This window comes from Oncorhynchus clarkii, chromosome 10 (genome assembly GCF_045791955.1).
Source record: "Oncorhynchus clarkii lewisi isolate Uvic-CL-2024 chromosome 10, UVic_Ocla_1.0, whole genome shotgun sequence".
Classification (NCBI taxonomy): Eukaryota; Metazoa; Chordata; class Actinopteri; order Salmoniformes; family Salmonidae; genus Oncorhynchus; species Oncorhynchus clarkii.
The window spans coordinates 19645465-19665316 of NC_092156.1; the positions used below are offsets into that span (position 1 = coordinate 19645465).

Genomic DNA, 19852 nt, shown 5'->3' on the forward strand with positions numbered 1-19852 from the left:
TTTTTTTGGTTCCAGGTAGAACTCTTTTTGGTTCCAGTTAGAACTCTTTTAGAAGCCATGTAGAAGCCGTTGTGGACAGGGTTCTACATGGAACCCAATATGGTTGTACTTGGAACCAAAAGGTTTCTAACTGGAACCAAAAAGGGTTCTTCAAAGGGTTCTCCTATGGTGACGGCCGAATAACTCTTTTAGGTGCTAGATAGCACCTTCCCAGGTCCACGAACCAAGGCAGTATTTCATTATAACCACACTTTGGATGTGTTGTGATTTGTAGGTTGATTATGACTTGTAGTATTATGGAACTTGGCCTGCGGGTGGTTTGAGTAAAAAATAAATAAACAAACTCATTATACTTTAAAATAACTAAAAGCAAATGGAAACTGTGTAGAAATTATAATGGACCTACTTTCATATAGTTTCTTTCCTGTGTACAGCCTACTGATAATCAATACAATTAAAACTAGACAGTCAAGGAGCATGGTAAATTCCAAAAACAATAGATAGAGGACAATTTTTATCAATTTTGCTCACAAGGAAATATCTAACATTTTCAGTGCGGCCCTCTGGACCTCGTTGAAGACCGAATGCGACCCCCGGGGCAAAATGAGTTTGACACCCCTGGTCAAAACAGCTACAACACCCTCCTCTCCCCATTCATAACTCCTTGGCAGGACTGTCCCTCTTCTATTTAAGTGCCCAGACTCTTACCAATGCCAAACATGTATCGGTTTGTGCCAGCCTTCATGCCCAGGAAGCGGGTGGCATCAGCGTTGGTTATCAAACTGTTTATCGCCCCCCTTGACCCTTGTTGGTGTAGGCAACTTGTCCACTCCTGGCACAGGGTTGGTGGTCCATACACACACACACACACACACACACACACACACACACACACACACACACACACACACACACACACACACACACACACACACACACACATACACACCGTGGCCCCCACAGAGAGCTGAAATGAACAAGGGTGGAAGGAGAGCGGTGTTAATGAGAAGGATATCCCCAGGCCAGAGTGAAGATTAAATGAACTCTCTAATAAGGATTTCCCCAGGCCAGAGTGAAGGTTAAATTAACTCTCCAATAAGGATTTTCCCAGGCCAGAGTGAAGGTTAAATTAACTCTCCAATAAGGATTTTCCCAGGCCAGAGTGAAGGTTAAATTAACTCTCCAATAAAGATTTTCCCAGGCCAGAGTGAAGGTTAAATTAACTCTCCAATAAGGATTTTCCCAGGCCAGAGTGAAGGTTAAATTAACTCTCCAATAAGGATTTTCCCAGACCAGAGTTGAATGGTAAATTAACTCTCCAATAAGGATTTTCCCAGGCCAGAGTGAAGGTTAAATTAACTCTCCAATAAGGATTTTCCCAGACCAGAGTGAAGGTTAAATTAACTCTCCCACATTGGATAACTGATTCCAGGCCCACTCTGTGCTACAGTAGACTAAACACTCAGACCTCTTTTCCTCTCTCTCTCTCTCTCTCTCTCTCTCTCTCTCTCTCTCTCTCTCTCTCTCTCTATCTCTCTCTCTCTCACACCATCCACTGTGTCTGTCAGCAGCACACTGATTGTTTAAGCTCTGCCTGGTCCTGGCCAAACTGATCCTGATATGAGCCATCACAAGCTGATGTGATTGGCTACACTGTTACTGCCTTCATCTGTAACGCATTACCGAATCTCTTTTTCTCTCCAAACTAGTACTTTAAGACAGGGTTATTGTTAGGTGATTGCTGATGAATTTGGCATCACATGGCGAGAGAGTTAGTCACAATAACACAATGTACCTTAATGCATTACAGGCATTTTGAAAATTATATTTTTAATGCCCAGTATACAGTATCCTGGTTACTTTCTCTGTTCGGCTATTACATATTACTTCTTGCCACTCCTGTCATTTCCCAAAGTGGAGTAGAATGTTAACTAAAACGTCTGGTACCCAGACTATGTATACTGTACACACGCAGAAACCTTTGTCTCTTTTCATAGTCACATGGGTGAGCACACATAACCCCATCCCTCCATCACACACACCCCATCCCTCCATCACACACACCCCATCCCTCCATCATACACACCCCATCCCTCCATCACACACACCCCATCCCTCCATCATACACACCCCATCCCTCCATCACACACACCCCATCCCTCCATCATACACACCCCATCCCTCCATCACACACACCCCATCCCTCCATCACACATACCCCATCCCTCCATCACACACACCCCATCCCTCCATCACACACACCCCATCCCTCCATCACACACACCCCATCCCTCCATCACACACACCCCATCCCTCCATCACACACACCCCATCCCTCCATCACACACACCCCATCCCTCCATCACACACACCCCATCCCTCCATCACACACACCCCATCCCTCCATCACACACACCCCATCCCTCCATCACACACACCCCATCCCTCCATCATACACACCCCATCCCTCCATCACACACACCCCATCCCTCCATCATACACACCCCATCCCTCCATCACACACACCCCATCCCTCCATCACACACACCCCATCCCTCCATCATACACACCCCATCCCTCCATCACACACACCACATCCCTCCATCACACACACCTGACGCTTCACTCCTGTTCGCCAGTACACGTCGGCTTTGACCTACGACGGAGTGATGGTGATGGCGGAGGCCTTCAGGAACCTGCGTAGGCAGAAAGTGGACATCTCTCGCAGGGGGAACGCTGGGGACTGTCTGGCCAACCCCGCCGCCCCATGGAACCAGGGCATCGACATGGAGCGCACCCTCAAGCAGGTATCTATCACTGCACCTCAAAGACATTTCCGTTCATGATTGATGATGAATAATTTCTGCCAACTCTCCGGCAAACCGGGAACATTGCCAGAACATTAGCTAAGATTCCCATCAAGTTCTAGTTAGGGTTTTATACAGTAAAACATTCTGTTCTTTAAATGTTCCCAGAATGTTTCATTAGATTAATTGAGTTGCGAGAACAGTGTGGGTACATTGCAAGAGATAGGTTCCCAAAACACAAAATATGCTCAGTTGTGATGACATTCATACAATGTTGGGTTGCACAGGACATTCCTATGTTGTAAGCATGTTGACAGAACACCTGGTCTAAGTTCTTTAAAAGGTCCCAGAACATTTAATTAAGTTATGGGAGTTGTCTGGGATGTTGCAACAATATTATTTTGATATTCATATAGGTTGCATAGAACATTACCACAATGTTCCACAATTTTCCAAAAAAGTCTGTATTTATGACGTTCGTAGCATGTTTGAAGCATAGCAAAGTTTTAACTTAATATTCCATTGATATTCAACTATGTTCCCAAAACACAAAAACTTTCCACTTCTGCAGATGATTCTACAATGTTTCCTTTAGGGTGCAAAAAACATTCACCATATGTTGCAAGAACGTTCCCAAAACACATTTAATCTGTTATTTAAAGGTTTCCAGAATGTTTCTTTAGGTTGTGGGAACATTGTAGGTATATGATGAGATAGGTTCCCAAAACACTAAAACTGTCCTGTTGTGCTGCCATTCAGATAATGTTTGTATCGGGGTGCACAAAACATTCATTTGATGTTGCATTTTTTTTTTACAGAACAGCCATTATGAGTTCTTTAATGGTTCCCAGAACATTTAGGTCGTGGGAAAAGTGTGAATACATTACAAGAGATAGGTTTCCAAAACACAAAATATACTCAGTTGTGATGACATTCATACAATGTTCATACACTTTTTACACTATCATGCCGACCCGCACTGGACATTCCCTCAATGTTGCAAAAAGGTTCTTGTGATACTCATGAAGGTTGCACAGAACATTCCCACATTGTTGCATAATGTTCCACGATTTCCAAATAAGTCCGTTTTTATGACGTTCATAGAACATTTGTTTTAGGTTCAACATAATATTCCATTAATGTTATTTTTCTCAGCAGACTGTTCCATAACCTAATGAAACATTCTGGGAACATTTAAAGAACAGATTAAATGTGTTCTAGGAACATTCTTGCAACATCAGGTGAATGTTTTATACAAACATTCTATATTCATCAGCACGACTGGACAGTTTTTGTGTCATAAGAACATTTGCCCGAACGAATGTTCTGGGAACTTTCACAGAAATTTGGTTTGTTGCGTCAAGGATGTCCACAAATTACATCACCAGTCAACACTACATACTATGTCATATGAAATCAATCTTATTAAAAGTAAAATAAAAGTATTCTTCCACTCTGATGTAGTTGCAAAATTCTGGTAATTTCCAGGATCTTCAGAAATCATGGTCGGATGATTTCCTTATTACCTAATGATTCTGGGAATCTTCCAACCAGGATTTCTGGTAATTTTGGTAAAGTTACCGGTGTTGAATGCTCCGATGATACTGTTTGCAGGTCCGGTTGCAGGGATTAACAGGTAATGTCCAGTTTGACCACTATGGACGCAGGGTCAACTACACCATGGATGTGTTTGAGCTGAAGAACAACGGACCCAGACGGGTAAGAAGACTAGTGCTGTGACCGCCTCACCCCCCTATACTGCACCTCACTGGCTCACCCACCTATACTGCACCTCACTGGCTCACCCACCTATGCTGCACCTCACTGGCTCACCCACCTATGCTGCACCTCACTCGCTCACTCACCTATACTGCACCTCACTGGCTCACCCACCTATACTGCACCTCACTGGCTCACCCACCTATACTGCACCTCACTGGCTCACCCACCTATACTGCACCTCACTGGCTTACCCACCTATACTGCACCTCACTGGCTCACCCACCTATACTGCACCTCACTGGCTCACCCACCTATGCTGCACCTCACTGGCTCACCCACCTATATTGCACCTCACTGGCTCCCCCACCTATGCTGCACCTCACTGGCTCACCCACCTATGCTGCACCTTACTGGCTCACCCACCTATACTGCACCTCACTGGCTCACCCACCTATACTGCACATCACTGGCTCACCCACCTATACTGCACCTCACTGGCTCACCCACCTATACTGCACCTCACTGGCTCACCCACCTATATTGCACCTCACTGGCTCCCCCACCTATGCTGCACCTCACTGGCTCACCCACCTATACTGCACCTCACTGGCTCACCCCCCTATACTACACCTCACTGGCTCACCCACCTATACTGCACCTCACTGGCTTACCCACCTATACTGCACCTCACTGACTTACCCACCTATACTGCACCTCACTGGCTCACCCACCTATACTGCACCTTACTGCCCACACTATTATACAGTGCCTTGCGAAAGTATTCGGCCCCCTTGAACTTTGCGACCTTTTGCCACATTTCAGGCTTCAAACATAAAGATATAAAACTGTATTTTTTTGTGAAGAATCAACAACAAGTGGGACACAATCATGAAGTGGAATGACATTTATTGGATATTTCAAACTTTTTTAACAAATCAAAAACTGAAAAATTGGGCGTGCAAAATTATTCAGCCCCTTTACTTTCAGTGCAGCAAACTCTCTCCAGAAGTTCAATAAGGATCTCTGAATGATCCAATGTTGACCTAAATGACTAATGATGATAAATACAATCCACCTGTGTGTAATCAAGTCTCCGTATAAATGCACCTGCACTGTGATAGTCTCAGAGGTCCGTTAAAAGGAACACACCAGGCAGGTCCGAGATACTGTTGTGAAGAAGTTTAAAGCCGGATTCAGATACAAAAAGATTTCCCAAGCTTTAAACATCCCAAGGAGCACTGTGCAAGCGATAATATTGAAATGGAAGGAGTATCAGACCACTGCAAATCTACCAAGACCTGGCCGTCCCTCTAAACTTTCAGCTCATACAAGGAGAAGACTGATCAGAGATGCAGCCAAGAGGCCCATGATCACTCTGGATGAACTGCAGAGATCTACAGCTGAGGTGGGAGACTCTGTCCATAGGACAACAATCAGTCGTATATTGCACAAATCTGGCCTTTATGGAAGAGTGGCAAGAAGAAAGCCATTTCTTAAAGATATCCATAAAAAGTGTCGTTTAAAGTTTGCCACAAGCCACCTGGGAGACACACCAAACATGTGGAAGAAGGTGCTCTGGTCAGATGAAACCAAAATGGAACTTTTTGGCAACAATGCAAAACGTTATGTTTGGCGTAAAAGCAACACAGCTGAACCCACCATCCCCACTGTCAAACATGGTGGTGGCAGCATCATGGTTTGGGCCTGCTTTTCTTCAGCAGGGACAGAACATCCAAAACATAAAGCAAAATCTACAATGGAATGGTTCAAAAATAAACATATCCAGGTGTTAGAATGGCCAAGTCAAAGTCCAGACCTGAATCCAATCGAGAATCTGTGGAAAGAACTGAAAACTGCTGTTCACAAATGCTCTCCATCCAACCTCACTGAGCTCGAGCTGTTTTGCAAGGAGGAATGGGAAAAAATGTCAGTCTCTCGATGTGCAAAACTGATAGAGACATACCCCAAGCGACTTACAGCTGTAATCGCAGCAAAAGGTGGCGCTACAAAGTATTAACTTAAGGGGGCTGAATAATTTTGCACGCCCAATTTTTCAGTTTTTGATTTGTTAAAAAAGTTTGAAATATCCAATAAATGTCGTTCCACTTCTTGATTGTTGTTGATTCTTCACAAAAAAATACAGTTTTATATCTTTATGTTTGAAGCCTGAAATGTGGCAAAAGGTCGCAAAGTTCAAGGGGGCCGAATACTTTCGCAAGGCACTGTACCTTAACTCATTAATTTAGAAACATAACTATATGTTTGAATTTATATTCACTAAATGTTTAATTCTATTCTCAATTTCCATCACTGCCCATGCTTTCTAGCTATAACCATAATTGCTATACCATAATAACTGAATCATATTAAAAACATAATATGCACGTTTGAGCAATGAATAACTGTATGTTTAATTTCATTCTGTTTGAAATGACAGAGAGCGAACATCATGTCATTATCTGTTTATCTGTTTAGCATTGTCTGTGTCTGTAGAATCTGTGTATTATGTATCAGTGATCTCTATATTCAAGTTGCTGCATGAATAGTATACTCAGGCTTCGGCAATGTGTGTGCGCACCTGCGCCTATGTGTGTATGTTTAGTGCTGTCTGTGTACTGTATGTGTCGGACACCAGACAACTACGGTAGGTGAACAGAAAGCAGTGGAGCGGTAGAGACAGAAAGTGATGGAGGGAGGAGAAGAAGAGGGGAGGAGGGGAGGAGGAGTGTGTTCATCAATCAGCAGGCTGTTTGGGTCTGCTGGCTGGCTGCGCACGCTAGGAGTCCTGTCAGGACAGGAGGGAGGGGGGCTGGGTACACACACGTGCGAACATACAGACAACTCCATTCATGCACATGCGTGCACACACACGCTCACGCATGCACACACTCACACCTCTCCACCGTCCCTCAAAAGCTCGTCAATCATTCCTACACTCAGCAGGGAGAGAGAGGAGCCGTTCACGGCCAGCCCGCCATCAGCCCCCCCCCCCCCCCCCCCCCCCCCCCCCCCCCCCCCCACCCCCACCCCCCCACCCGTCTTCTTGATCCATGGCAGACACCACCAATTTATATGGCAGACATTTATATTGACTGCCTTAGCTTGACTCACCTATTATACAACTCATGTACTGTATACTAAACATGTCAACATTGTGTACTTTAATGTACTGTACATGACACATCCAAGCATACTGTACTATTTGTGTGGCTCTTATCCTTTGCTTGTATACACACACATTATCTCAGATACTCTCACAGATCTTCACACATAATGAAACAGAAATACTGGAAACTACACACCAGAAATACACTGTACACACTGAACACACACACCCTCTACACACACGCTGAACACACACACCCTCTACACACACTGCACACACACTGTACAGTCGTGGCCAAAAGTTTTGAGAATGACACAAATTAAAATTTTCACAAAGTTTGCTGCTTCAGTGTCTTTAGATATTTTTGTCAGATGTTACTATGGAATACTGAAGTATAATTATAAGCATTTCATACGTTTCAAAGGCTTTTATTGACAATTACATGAAGTTGATGCAAAGAGTCAATATGTGCAGTGTTGCAGTGTGCAGACCCCTCTTTTTCAAGACCTATGCAATCCGCCCTGGCGGAAGTCAATTAACTTCTGGGCCACATCCTGACTGATGGCAGCCCATTCTTGCATAATCAATGCTTGGAGTTTGTCAGAATTTGTGGGTTTTTGTTTGTCCACCCGCCTCTTGAGGATTGACCATAAGTTCTCAATGGGATTAAGGTCTGGGGAGTTTCCTGGCCATGGACCCAAAATATCGATGTTTTGTTCCCCGAGCCACTTAGTTATCATTTTTGCCTTATGCTCTCGGAGGATGTGTTGGTACCATTCTTTATTCATGGCTGTGTTCTTAGGCAAAATTGTGAGTGAGCCCACTCCCTTGGCTGAGAAGCAACCCCACACATGAATGGTCTCAGGATGCTTTACTGTTGGCATGACACAGGACTGATGGTAGCGCTCACCTTGTCTTCTCCAGACAAGCTTTTTTTCCGGATGCCCCAAACAATCGGAAAGGGGATTCATCAGAGAAAATGACTTTACCCCAGTCCTCAGCAGTCCAATCCCTGTACCTTTTGCAGAATATCAGTCTGTCCCTGATGTTTTTCCTGGAGAGAAGTGGCTTCTTTGCTGCCCTTCTTGACACCAGGCCAACCTCCAAAAGTCTTTGCCTCAATCTGCGTGCAGATGCACTCACACCTGCCTGCTGCCATTCCTGAGCAAGCTCTGTACTGGTGGTGCCCCGATCCCGCAGCTGAATCAACTTTAAGCGATGGTCCTGGCGCTTGCTGGACTTTCTTGGGTGCCCTGAAGCCTTCTTCAGAACAATTGAACCACTCTCCTTGAAGTTCTTGATGCGATAAATGGTTGATTTAGGTGCAATCTTATTGGCAGCAATATCCTTGTCTGTGAAGCCCTTTTTGTGCAAAGCAATGATGAAGGCACGTGTTTCCTTGCAGGTAACCATGATTGACAGAGGAAGAACGATGATGCCAAGCACCACCCTCCTTTTGAAGCTTCCAGTCTGCTATTCGAACTCAATCAGCATGACAGAGTGATCTCCAGCCTTGCCCTCGTCAACACTCACACCTGTGTTAACGAGAGAATCACTGACATGATGTCAGCTGGTCCTTTTGTGGCAGGGCTGAAATGCAGTGGAAATGTTTTTTGGGAATTCAGTTAATTTGCATGGCAAAGAGGGACTTTGCAATTCAATTGATCACTCTTCATAACATTGTGGAGTATATGCAAATTGCCATCATACAAACTGAGGCAGCAGACTGTGAAAATAAATATTTGTGTCATTCTCAAATCATTTGGCCACGACTGTACAAACACACCCTCTACACACACTGTACGAACACATACACCCTCTACACTCACTTTATGAACACATACACCCTCTACACACACTGAACACATACACCCTCTGTCTGTCTCCAGATGGGTTACTGGACGGATTCAGACAAGCTGGTTCTGATCCAGAATGAAGCCCTCCTTCCCAATGAAATCCTGGAGAACAGAACTGTTGTAGTCACCACTATCATGGTAAGACACGCTACAACCCTACACACACACACATGCGCATACGTGCACATGCACACAAAGAGACACACAAGCACAAAAGAGACACAGACACACACACCCTCTAGCGCGCTCACGTCTTAATGTTCTCCCGGACAGGGCTTTACTCTACCTTCCTCTGCCTCAGGGCAGACGTTCAGTCACACAAACACAAACATAATCCAAAACACTCACCAACATTGGCACTGCAGATGCTTTTGAGACGTTGTTACACTAGGTGTGATGGAGATGTCATTGTAAACATGTCACTGTAAGTGCAGTACCTACCATGACTAGTCTAGTCCCCTTTATAAAATGCATGAGCTGTGCTCTGTATCCCTGCCAGAGACTGCTACACATGCATTTTAAGAGTTGGTATTTAATGAGGCAACAAAGTCAGATTCTATACTCAAACACAGATACGCACACACAGATGCAAATGCACACACACATACAGCCGCACACATGCACACACACACACACACACACACACACACACACACACACACACACACACACACACACACACACACACACACACACACACACACACACACACACACACACACATACACACACACACACACACTCATACATACACACACACACACATGCACTCAGACAAAAAATCTCTGGGCTGATGTGTGCTGTGATGTCAGGAGGTTGTGTCCTCCTACGTAACACTCGTTGTTTACTTAGTGGGCCTACTTACTAGGGCTCAGGACCCAAATGATACCTTCCTGTTTGCTTGATATTTGTTTGTTACATTCGGTTTCTCCTTCTTTTTGCACTGATACTGTAACACTCGGTTGCATGTAATGTGAACTATGGGTACTAAATCAGGATTTTCACACTACTGAGCTGAACCGAGCCGAGCCAAACAAAGCTGTGCTGAGCTGGCCTGGTAATGCATTCCTCCTAGATGCTGGAACCGGGCTGACAATGTGAAAAGGAAATATCCGGGGCCAGCACAGTTCGTTCGGGTCGGCATGATAGTGTGAAAAGGGTGAAGATTTACTGTGTTTCTGAAAGTAAAGGTGGTTAGTTAGTTAGAGGAGATGGAGAGAACACGGTAAGGAAAGGCAGAGTGAGTAGAGGAGGGATGGAATTGGGATTGGAGAGTCATACCTCAGCAGAATCCTCCTCTTTTCAGCCCCTGGTGAGGAACCCCATTTTAAGAAACTGAGAAAATGGACACAAGCTGAGCCCAAATGACACATCCCTTATTGGGAGACTGACGGACAGTGTTGGACACAGCCAGAGCCAAAATGAACCCCCTAAAGACACAGACTGATGCAACGGAGAGATGCGTTGTGAATTCTAATGCACACCTTATTAGGAAACTGACCCAAGGGAAGGATCTATCCAGAGCCAAAATGAACCCCTTCAAGAAGACCCAAAATCGACACAATCTGACCAAATCTTTAAGTAAATGACCAAGAATGTGGCGGGGGATTGGAGCCACAATGGACCCTTCATCCTGTCTAAAGACACATTTTTGTTCTTCTAATCAAACATCACATAAACATGGTTGTGCTTAACTGTGCGTGTGCGTGTGTGCGTGTGTGTATGTCTGCACATGTGTGTGTTTGTGTGCAATTGGTCTCAACCAACTTTAGGATATAAATGTTCTTATTACATGAATGTCCATGCCTGGCATATCGCAGGTGATTATGGCTAACACAGTATTTGAAATATGTAGGAACAGATGTTGAGATTTTAACGAAATAACTTAAAAAAGACTGCTCTGAATCTGTCAGTTTCCATTCAATTTTTGTATATAACTGCTTTATAATACACCTTCAAAACCACTGCCTAAGAAATAATTTTATAGAGCATGATAATATCAGTGTTTAACCATGCCGACTGTGTCGGATAGAGCCTCTAATGTGTGTTTGCGCTTGATAATGTTTGTTTACTGTAATATACACTAATGAAGCTTTTACTTCAGTATTACATTATGTGGTGACTACAATAAGACAAACAGTAACACAAACTGTTTTGGCAATGCATTGGAGGGAGAGAGAGAGAAAGCTGGCATGTTTTGTGTACATCAAACCAGAAGGGACGATCAACTCGGGAGTTGGCATTCACACGGCGGAGGGGCGCTTTTGTTTGTTGTTTTTCTGGCTTTCATCAGCTACCACATGGCCAAAGGAATGCTCCAGTGAAAAGAGCCAGGCAGGTAGTGTCTGTTCAGCTGTTTCTCGTGTAAATATGCTATTCGTTCTGATGACAAGCCTTCATTTGGGCTCCTGAGTGGGGCAGTGGTCTAAGGCACACTGCATCTCAGTGCTAAAGGCGTCACTACAGACACCCTGGTTCGAATCCAGACTGTATCACAACTGGCCGTGATTGGGAGTCTAAAAAGACGGCGCACAATTGGCCCAGCGTCGTTTGGCCGTCATTGTAAATAAGAATTTGTTCTGAATTTGCTTGCCTAGTTAAATAAAATAATAATAATTGGACTGGCATAGCAATCATTAATCCACAGTGGTAGCTCTGAATATGGCTAATCTCTAGACTGAAAGCAAACGCATTGGACTGTCGCTCACCTGATTCAATGGCTATATTATTCAAAGGGCTTCAGACATTGGTGTTAGTCAGATAATGAATATAGTTTATAACAATGGCACTCTGACTGAATATTTTTCGGCAGAGCTTGGAACCGCACACCTTTCTAACCCTACAGTATTGAACGTACCATTATGGTCCCGAGGGAAATGTCATGTTTTAACCTTCTCAGAATGTATGTGGGATAACGTTGTACAAAAACCCTACAAGGGACCTAAGGGGAACATTGCCTAATGTCTTTAGAACAGCTCCTGTTTGCTAGGGGTATGTCAGAATAAGAAAGGGGCCTCCAGTACACATCCAATAAATACCCACTACTACAGCTAGCATACGTCTCCTGTTTCACCATAAGGAATGAGAGATGGCTTTAAGATTGTTCTCATTCATCAAATACCCATTTCCACCTCATATCAAGGACAAGGCAACTGAATGGTGTTTTACCCCAACAGCAGCAGCTGGGGGACTTACTGAGAGCACCTCAACGTTTTCAAATATATTTTTCCACTCATGCTTGAAATGTGCTCAATTTACTGAATGTCATGCAGCCAAGTGAAAAATAAAGGTTTGATTTGTGCCATGATGACTGCGACACATAGATGTTTTGAGAGAGACAGAGAGAGAGATGTAGCATATAGTCAAGACCCATTATTTTGACGTTTATTATTGTACATACTCCTCAACCATCAGAGAGAGAGATGGAGTATGTCGTCAATACCAATCTTTATGAAGTGTATTATTGTACATACTCCTCACCTATCAGAGAGAGAGATGGAGTATGTCGTCAATACCAATCTTTATGGCGTTTAATAACTTATTGTACATACTCCTCACCTATCAGACACACTGTGTATCTGTCAATTCGATTGTCAACTCCAACTCACACACATACACTTACTGGACTCTCTTCCTTCTACTTATGTGTGTGTACATGCGTGTGTGTGTAACACTATGTCTAATAGGGTTCATTACCCACTGAGACAAGCCATGATCAACTTGGACGTGGATAGTCTGGAAACATTTCAAATCTGCTGTTGATTTTCAGCATTCTTTAAGAGTTCTTTAAGCATTATCAAAGTTTTTTCAATGTCCTTTCTATCTGTCTCTCTCTGTTTTTCTGTCTGTCTCGATCTGTCTCTCTGTCTGTCTGTCTCTCTCTCTCTGTCTGTCTCGCTTTCTCTGTCTATCTGTCTGTCCCGATCTGTCTCGATCGCTCTCTCTGTCTTTCTTTCTGTCCCGATCTGTCTCGATCGCTCTCTCTGTCTACTGTCTGTCTGTCTCTCTCTGTCTGTCTCGCTTTCTCTGTCTGTCTGTCTGTCTGTCTGTCTGTCTCTGTCTTTCTGACTGTCTTTAACTCTGTCTTTCTGACTGTCTTTACCTCTGTCTTTCTGACTGTCTTTACCTCTGTCTTTCTCTCCCCCTCTCTTTCTGTCTTTCTCTTTTGCTCTCTCGCTTTCTCTCTTTCTCTCCCCTTCTGTCTCTGTCTTGCTCTCTCTCTCTCTCTCTCTCTCTCTCTCTCTCTCTCTCTCTCTCTCTCTCTCTCTCTCTCATACTGTATCACAGTACCATTTTAAATAATAGCCAGTGTAACGTTCAATGGCTATTTTATCGTCCACATCTGTGTTCAAGAAGTTGAAACATTGGTACATAATCTTTTAACATGAACTCCATATTTATAGAAAAGCAATCTTGTTTGTTCATTTTGGAAGATCCACACAATATCATACTGTAAGCCCTATTTGTTGCTAAATTGTGTAGGCCTATTTCTCGGTCATGTCTACAACATACATACTGTATGTGTTTCTGCACGCTTGTCTTCTGTCTATTTTTCTGTGAAAAATCCAACGGGCAAAACTGGTTGAAATGACATAATCATTACGTTCTAATGACGTCAATTCAACCAGTTTTAAAAATGTATTAAAATAATATCACTATGACGTCACTTAAACAACATTTTGAAACTGGTTGAATTGACGTCATTACAACGTCACTCATTATGACCTGGTGTCAGCCAGTTATGCTCGCTGGGCAAGTGACTGTCTGTAAGCGGGGGACATGTTTGCCAGTTTGACCCTGTGGTCCCTGTGGTGTGTGTGTCACTTTGTAGGAGGGTCCATATGTCATGTTGAAGAAGAACTGGGAGTTGTACGAGGGCAACGACCAGTATGAAGGCTACTGCGTGGACCTGGCCTCGGAGATCGCCAAACACATTGGCATCAAGTACAAGATCGCTATCGTACCCGACGGAAAGTACGGCGCCCGGGACCCAGAGACCAAGATTTGGAATGGCATGGTTGGGGAGCTGGTGTACGGGGTAAGAGGGACAGGGCACTGAGGGGTGTGTGTGCGTGTGTGCGCGTGCGGGATCGCCTTGATTTTGTTGACCTACTTTTAAAGTTTATTTGATGCAGGGTTTCACTCACACTTTACATTCATTTGTAAATCTGTTTAGTTAAAGGCAGCCAATGAACTGAAGACACAGAATCAGTTGTTTTAAACACAAAACACAGATGGCTTGACACTTGTCAGTTAGTCAGTTACCTGGACTACTTCAAATAGCTTGATCTTGACCAAACTAAACCTTGGGATAAGGGATCTTTTGGTGCTTATTAGGGTGGAAGAATTCCAGAAATCGTGGTTGGATTCCCTCTGATTCCTGGATTCTCACAACCGGGATTTATAAATTATTTTGGGGAAAAGTTATTAGAATTGTGCAACCCTAGTGCTTCTAGCTAAGAGATACAGGCTATTAGAAGGTGATCGTGCTAGGGGCTAAAGCTGGGACCAGTGTAGTGTGTCAAGTGTGATAGAGGTGTAGGGGTTAAAGTGTGCTTTGTGTGTGATGTGTTAAGTTTGAGAGGTGAGAGGGTTAAATGATGCCGGTGCTTAGCTACCTCCTGTCTGTTGCTAAGAGATAACAGGATTCATGTACAGGTGTAGGGGGTGTTTGTACAAGGGGTGAAAAATGAAGGTACTGTACTTTAAAAGTGTGTGTGTGCACGTGTGTGTGAAAGCTTAGAGAGATTGCAGGGCTCTTACAGTGCAGAGGGAAGCTGTGAGCTCAGAGCTTAGCCCGTCAGCACTTCCCTGTCTCTAAGACCTTGCCTGGTGACCATTCACCCTCTGACAGTCCTTTTCAAAACCGGTGTCACCGTGAAAGGTCTCCCCCCATTTCAGCCCTGTCATGTATTTTAATGGTTACTCAATGCAAGCCAACCTGTCATCTTAATAATTAATGCTGAGGACGAGGGAATTTGTATCTCTGTTTCTTCTCTCTCTCCCTCTATGCATCATGTCGGCTTGTAATATATCAAACTTTTAGTAATTTATTTGCGGATAAATCCCAAATTCCCCACTGCAGATGTCCAGGCAGGAAAGGTCGGATGTGTTGCTAAATCACTAACAATAATCTGGTTTGTGGATTTGCCGCAAAGAAGCAATACATGTATCCTGTGTTAAATTTTTCCGTCTTGTGTAGTACGCATATTTCTCCAACGGCGTTATTTGATTCCCTTCTCCTTCAGATCCGCGGCCTTTCGAATTAAGCCGCTAGGATTAGAGCTACTGCCCGTCTTATTCTATTCGAAACATTGTAAGACGTGTTCAATCAGAAAAAGTGGCAAAGTGGCAAAATGAAATGAAAAAAGGCAGGATGTGGAGAAAATACTGGTGGTTGTTGTTGTTGTTTGTGATTTGTGTATTTAGTGATTGTGTCAGATAGGAGGATAGACAGATGTGTGAATGATAGACATGGTCGACTAAGAAGACAGTTCTCGGGCCGTTTCCATCAAGCGACTCAGTATGGTTTTCTTTTTATTATCAGTTTTGCCTTTTAGATAATATTACATGGACAGGAGGGACCTGATCCTAGATCAGCACTCCTGCTCTGAGATACTTGATACATACAGCCCCTGGCTTTTCTGGCTCTGACATACTGTAGCTGATCTTGTATGTACAGTACATGTATGTCCCTTTGGGAACAATTCATCTTTAGTACAATACATTTGGATATGGGCTCGCCTCAGGCTCACACTCACTCACTGTAGTGTGTGAAGTTGACAGTGCTGAATAAGGTGGAAAGAGAACAAAAAACAGATACTGTCTACTGTTGTCTACCATTTGTCCACAGTTTTATTAGGAGCTTAGATGACTGTCCAGTCGAAATGTTAACTACTTCCGCTATTTCCCTTCCTTCTTTCCTTCTCTCCCGCCGCCCACACGCAGAAAGCGGAAATCGCTGTGGCCCCATTGACAATCACGCTGGTCCGGGAGGAGGTGATCGACTTCTCCAAGCCCTTCATGTCGCTGGGCATCTCCATCATGATCAAGAAGCCCCAGAAGTCCAAACCTGGGGTGTTCTCCTTCCTGGACCCGCTGGCCTACGAGATCTGGATGTGCATTGTGTTCGCCTACATCGGCGTAAGCGTGGTGCTCTTCCTGGTCAGCCGTTTCAGCCCGTACGAGTGGCACACCGAGGAGCCCGAAGAGGGTACCGACGGTCCGCCCAGCGACCAGCCCCCCAACGAGTTTGGCATCTTCAACTCCCTCTGGTTCTCCCTGGGTGCCTTCATGCAGCAGGGATGTGACATCTCCCCGAGGTGAGAGATAGATGCATTACTACTAAGACTGCATGATATACTACAGTACACACATACTACTACAGTACACATGTACTACTACAGCAATATATTCTGAAATATTATACCTTGGCCAGCTGAGAGATAAATATGTCACTACTACTACTCCATTACACACATAGTACTACATTACACACATAGTACTACATTACACACATAGTACTACATTACACACACAGTACGACATTACACACACAGTACGACATTACACACATAGTACTAGACTATATCCAAACATCTCTTAGGTTAGAGATATATACACATAAATTAAACACATAGTACTACATTACATCCAAATGTCCCCACAATGTCCCTTTCTTTATTGTGTTGAGTATTAAAGGCTGGTTGCCATTGATAACAGCTGCCTCGGGATGCTATGGCTCATACAGTATACATGTTTCATTCGCTGGCTAACTATGAGTCTCTTCACTGTCTGTTGCAAAACAACCATAGTTACTCCACTCTGTAGAATTTAAATTTGCACCATAGTTTTTTTGTCTCCTTAGTATTCACGCCAAAATTGTCGCTTTATATCACATATGTGAAAATAGCTACAGTGGCAAGAAAATGTATGTGAACCCTTTGGAATTACCTGGACTTCTACATACATTGGTCATACAATTTGATCTGATCTTCATCTAAGTCAAAACAATAGACAAACACAGTCTGCTTTAACTAATAACACACAAAAAGTTATACGTTTTCATTTCTTTATTGAACACACTGTGTAAACATTCACAGCGCAGGGTGGAAAACGTATGTGGACACTTGGTTTTAATAACTGGTTGACCCTACGTTTGACAGCAATAACCTCAACCAAACTTTTTCTGTAGTTGAGGAGCAGACCTGCACAACGGTCAGGAGGAATTTTGGACCATTCCTCTTTACAAAACTGTTTCAGTTCAGCAATATTCTTGGGATGCCTGGTGTGAATCGTTCTCTTGAGGTCATGCCACAGCATCTCAATCGGGTTGAGGTCAGGACTCTGACTACTCCACTCCAGAAGGCGTGTTTTCTTCTGTTGAAGCCATTCTGTTGTTGATTTACTTCTGTGTTTTGGGTCATTGTCCTGTTGCATCACTCAACTTATTTTGAGCTTCAATTGGCGGACAGATAGCCTTACGTTCTCCTGCAAAATGTCTTGATAAACTCTGGATTTGTTTTACCAGCAGTGATAGCAAGCTGTCCAGGGCCTGAGGCAGCAAAGCAGCCCCAAACCATGATGCTCCCTCCACCATACTTTACACTTGGGATGAGGTTTTGATGTTGGTGTGCTGTGCCTTTTTTTCTGCACACATAGAGTGTTCCTTCCTTCCAAACAACTCAACTTTAGTTTCATCTGTCCACAGAATATTTTGCCAGTAGCGCTGTGGAACATCCAGATGCTCTTTTGCAAACTTCAGTCGTGCAGCAATGTTTTTTTTGGACAGCAGTGGCTTCTTCCATGGTGTCCTCCCATAAACACCATTCTTGTTTAGTGTTTTACCTATCGTAGACTCGTCAACAGAGATGTTAGCGTGTTCCAGAGATTTCTTTAATTAAGTCCTTAGCTGACACTCTAAGATTCTTCTTAACCTCATTGAGCATTCTGCGTTGTGCTCTTGCAGTCATCTTTGCAGGACAGCCACGCCTACCACTCCTAGGGAGAGTAGCAACATTGCTGAACTTTCTCCATTTATAGATCATTTGTCTTACTGTGGACTGATGAACATCAAGGCTTTTAGAGATACTTTTGTAACCCTATATAAACACTCACAAAATTTGAGTTTGCTATTCACAAGAAGCATTGCCTGATGTGAACCATGCCTCGAACAAAAGAGATCTCAGAAGACTCAAGATTAAGAATTGTTGACTTGCATAAAGCTGGAAAGGGCAGGGCAGCTCTAACCAACATCTCTAATCTCGTCTCAATGATTGTACTCCAGGTTAGCTGACTCCTGACTCCAATTAGCTTTTGGAGAAGTCATTAGCCTAGGGGTTCACATACTTTTTCCAACCTACACTGTGAATGTTTAAATTATGTATTCAATATATACAAGAAAAGTACATTAATTTGTGTGTTATTAGTTTAAACAGACTGGGTTTGTCTGTTGATGTGACTTAGATGAAGACCAGATCTAATTGTATGACCAATTTATGCAGAAATCCAGATAATTCCAAAGGGTTCACATACTTTTTCTGGCCACTGTAAATATCATTGGCCTGTAGTTTGTAATAAGAATGTCTCGTCTCTGCTTCCAGTTTCTAGTTTAGCCACTGTCTGCTGTGCTTTGGTGTGTACGTGTGTGTGTTTGTGTGTTTGTGCGTGCATTGTGATCTGTCTGTTTAGAAAGAAATTGGACTGCTGTCCCATTGTCTCTGATGTGTTTGGTGTGTGTTTCATACACTGTAGTTCTGCGTTCAACAGGCATGAGAGGTCAAAGGGTATATCATCAATTACTTACTATTACCTACCTCTCGTCCGATCATGAACCACCAAAAAATATTCAGTAACCAGCCAGTGTTGGGTGTCATTGCTTCCGGGTCAAGCTTCCTGTCTGTGACACACCTTTCTGCCCACTCACAGAGCATCTGCCTGCTGTTCTGTAGTCGTGATGAAGATCTTTAGGATTTGTGTAGTTATATTCATAGCAATTTCATGACAGACCTGGGTCAAATTTCCTAGATAATATCCTGTGTCAAATACTTAAACGTATTTGAGGTGTGCTTGGTCTAGTTTTGAGTTTGCACTTTTGGGACTATATTTGCTCTATGATACAGAGAACACTAAATCAAGCACAGTTGAATATTTAAAATGACTTGAGGGACGTATTTGACATACCTTCAAATAGGTCCCAGGTCAGCTTTATGATCCTTAGAGTTATTTTAAACTCAGCGATATGAAGTTAGCATTACAACAGCAGTTATGGTGACTTCCGCAAAACACACAACGACAGCTGAAAGCAAAAGGTTGATCTCCCCTGCATTATCTTTGGTTCATACTGCTGCTCGTGGTCACGT

At 43.5% G+C, this 19852-nt stretch overlaps 1 protein-coding gene across 2 annotated transcripts in view; it reads left to right on the forward strand.

Moving 5' to 3' along the window:
- LOC139418116 (glutamate receptor 4-like) overlaps positions 1-19852 on the forward strand; it is a 192412-nt gene that overhangs the window by 145183 nt on the left and 27377 nt on the right. For both annotated transcript variants that reach the window (XM_071167321.1, XM_071167320.1), the window contains exons 7-11: positions 2640-2807; positions 4422-4526; positions 9525-9629; positions 14323-14529; positions 16440-16813. In XM_071167321.1, the coding sequence (XP_071023422.1) occupies positions 2640-2807; positions 4422-4526; positions 9525-9629; positions 14323-14529; positions 16440-16813 (959 nt within the window). The remainder of the gene's footprint in view (positions 1-2639; positions 2808-4421; positions 4527-9524; positions 9630-14322; positions 14530-16439; positions 16814-19852) is intronic.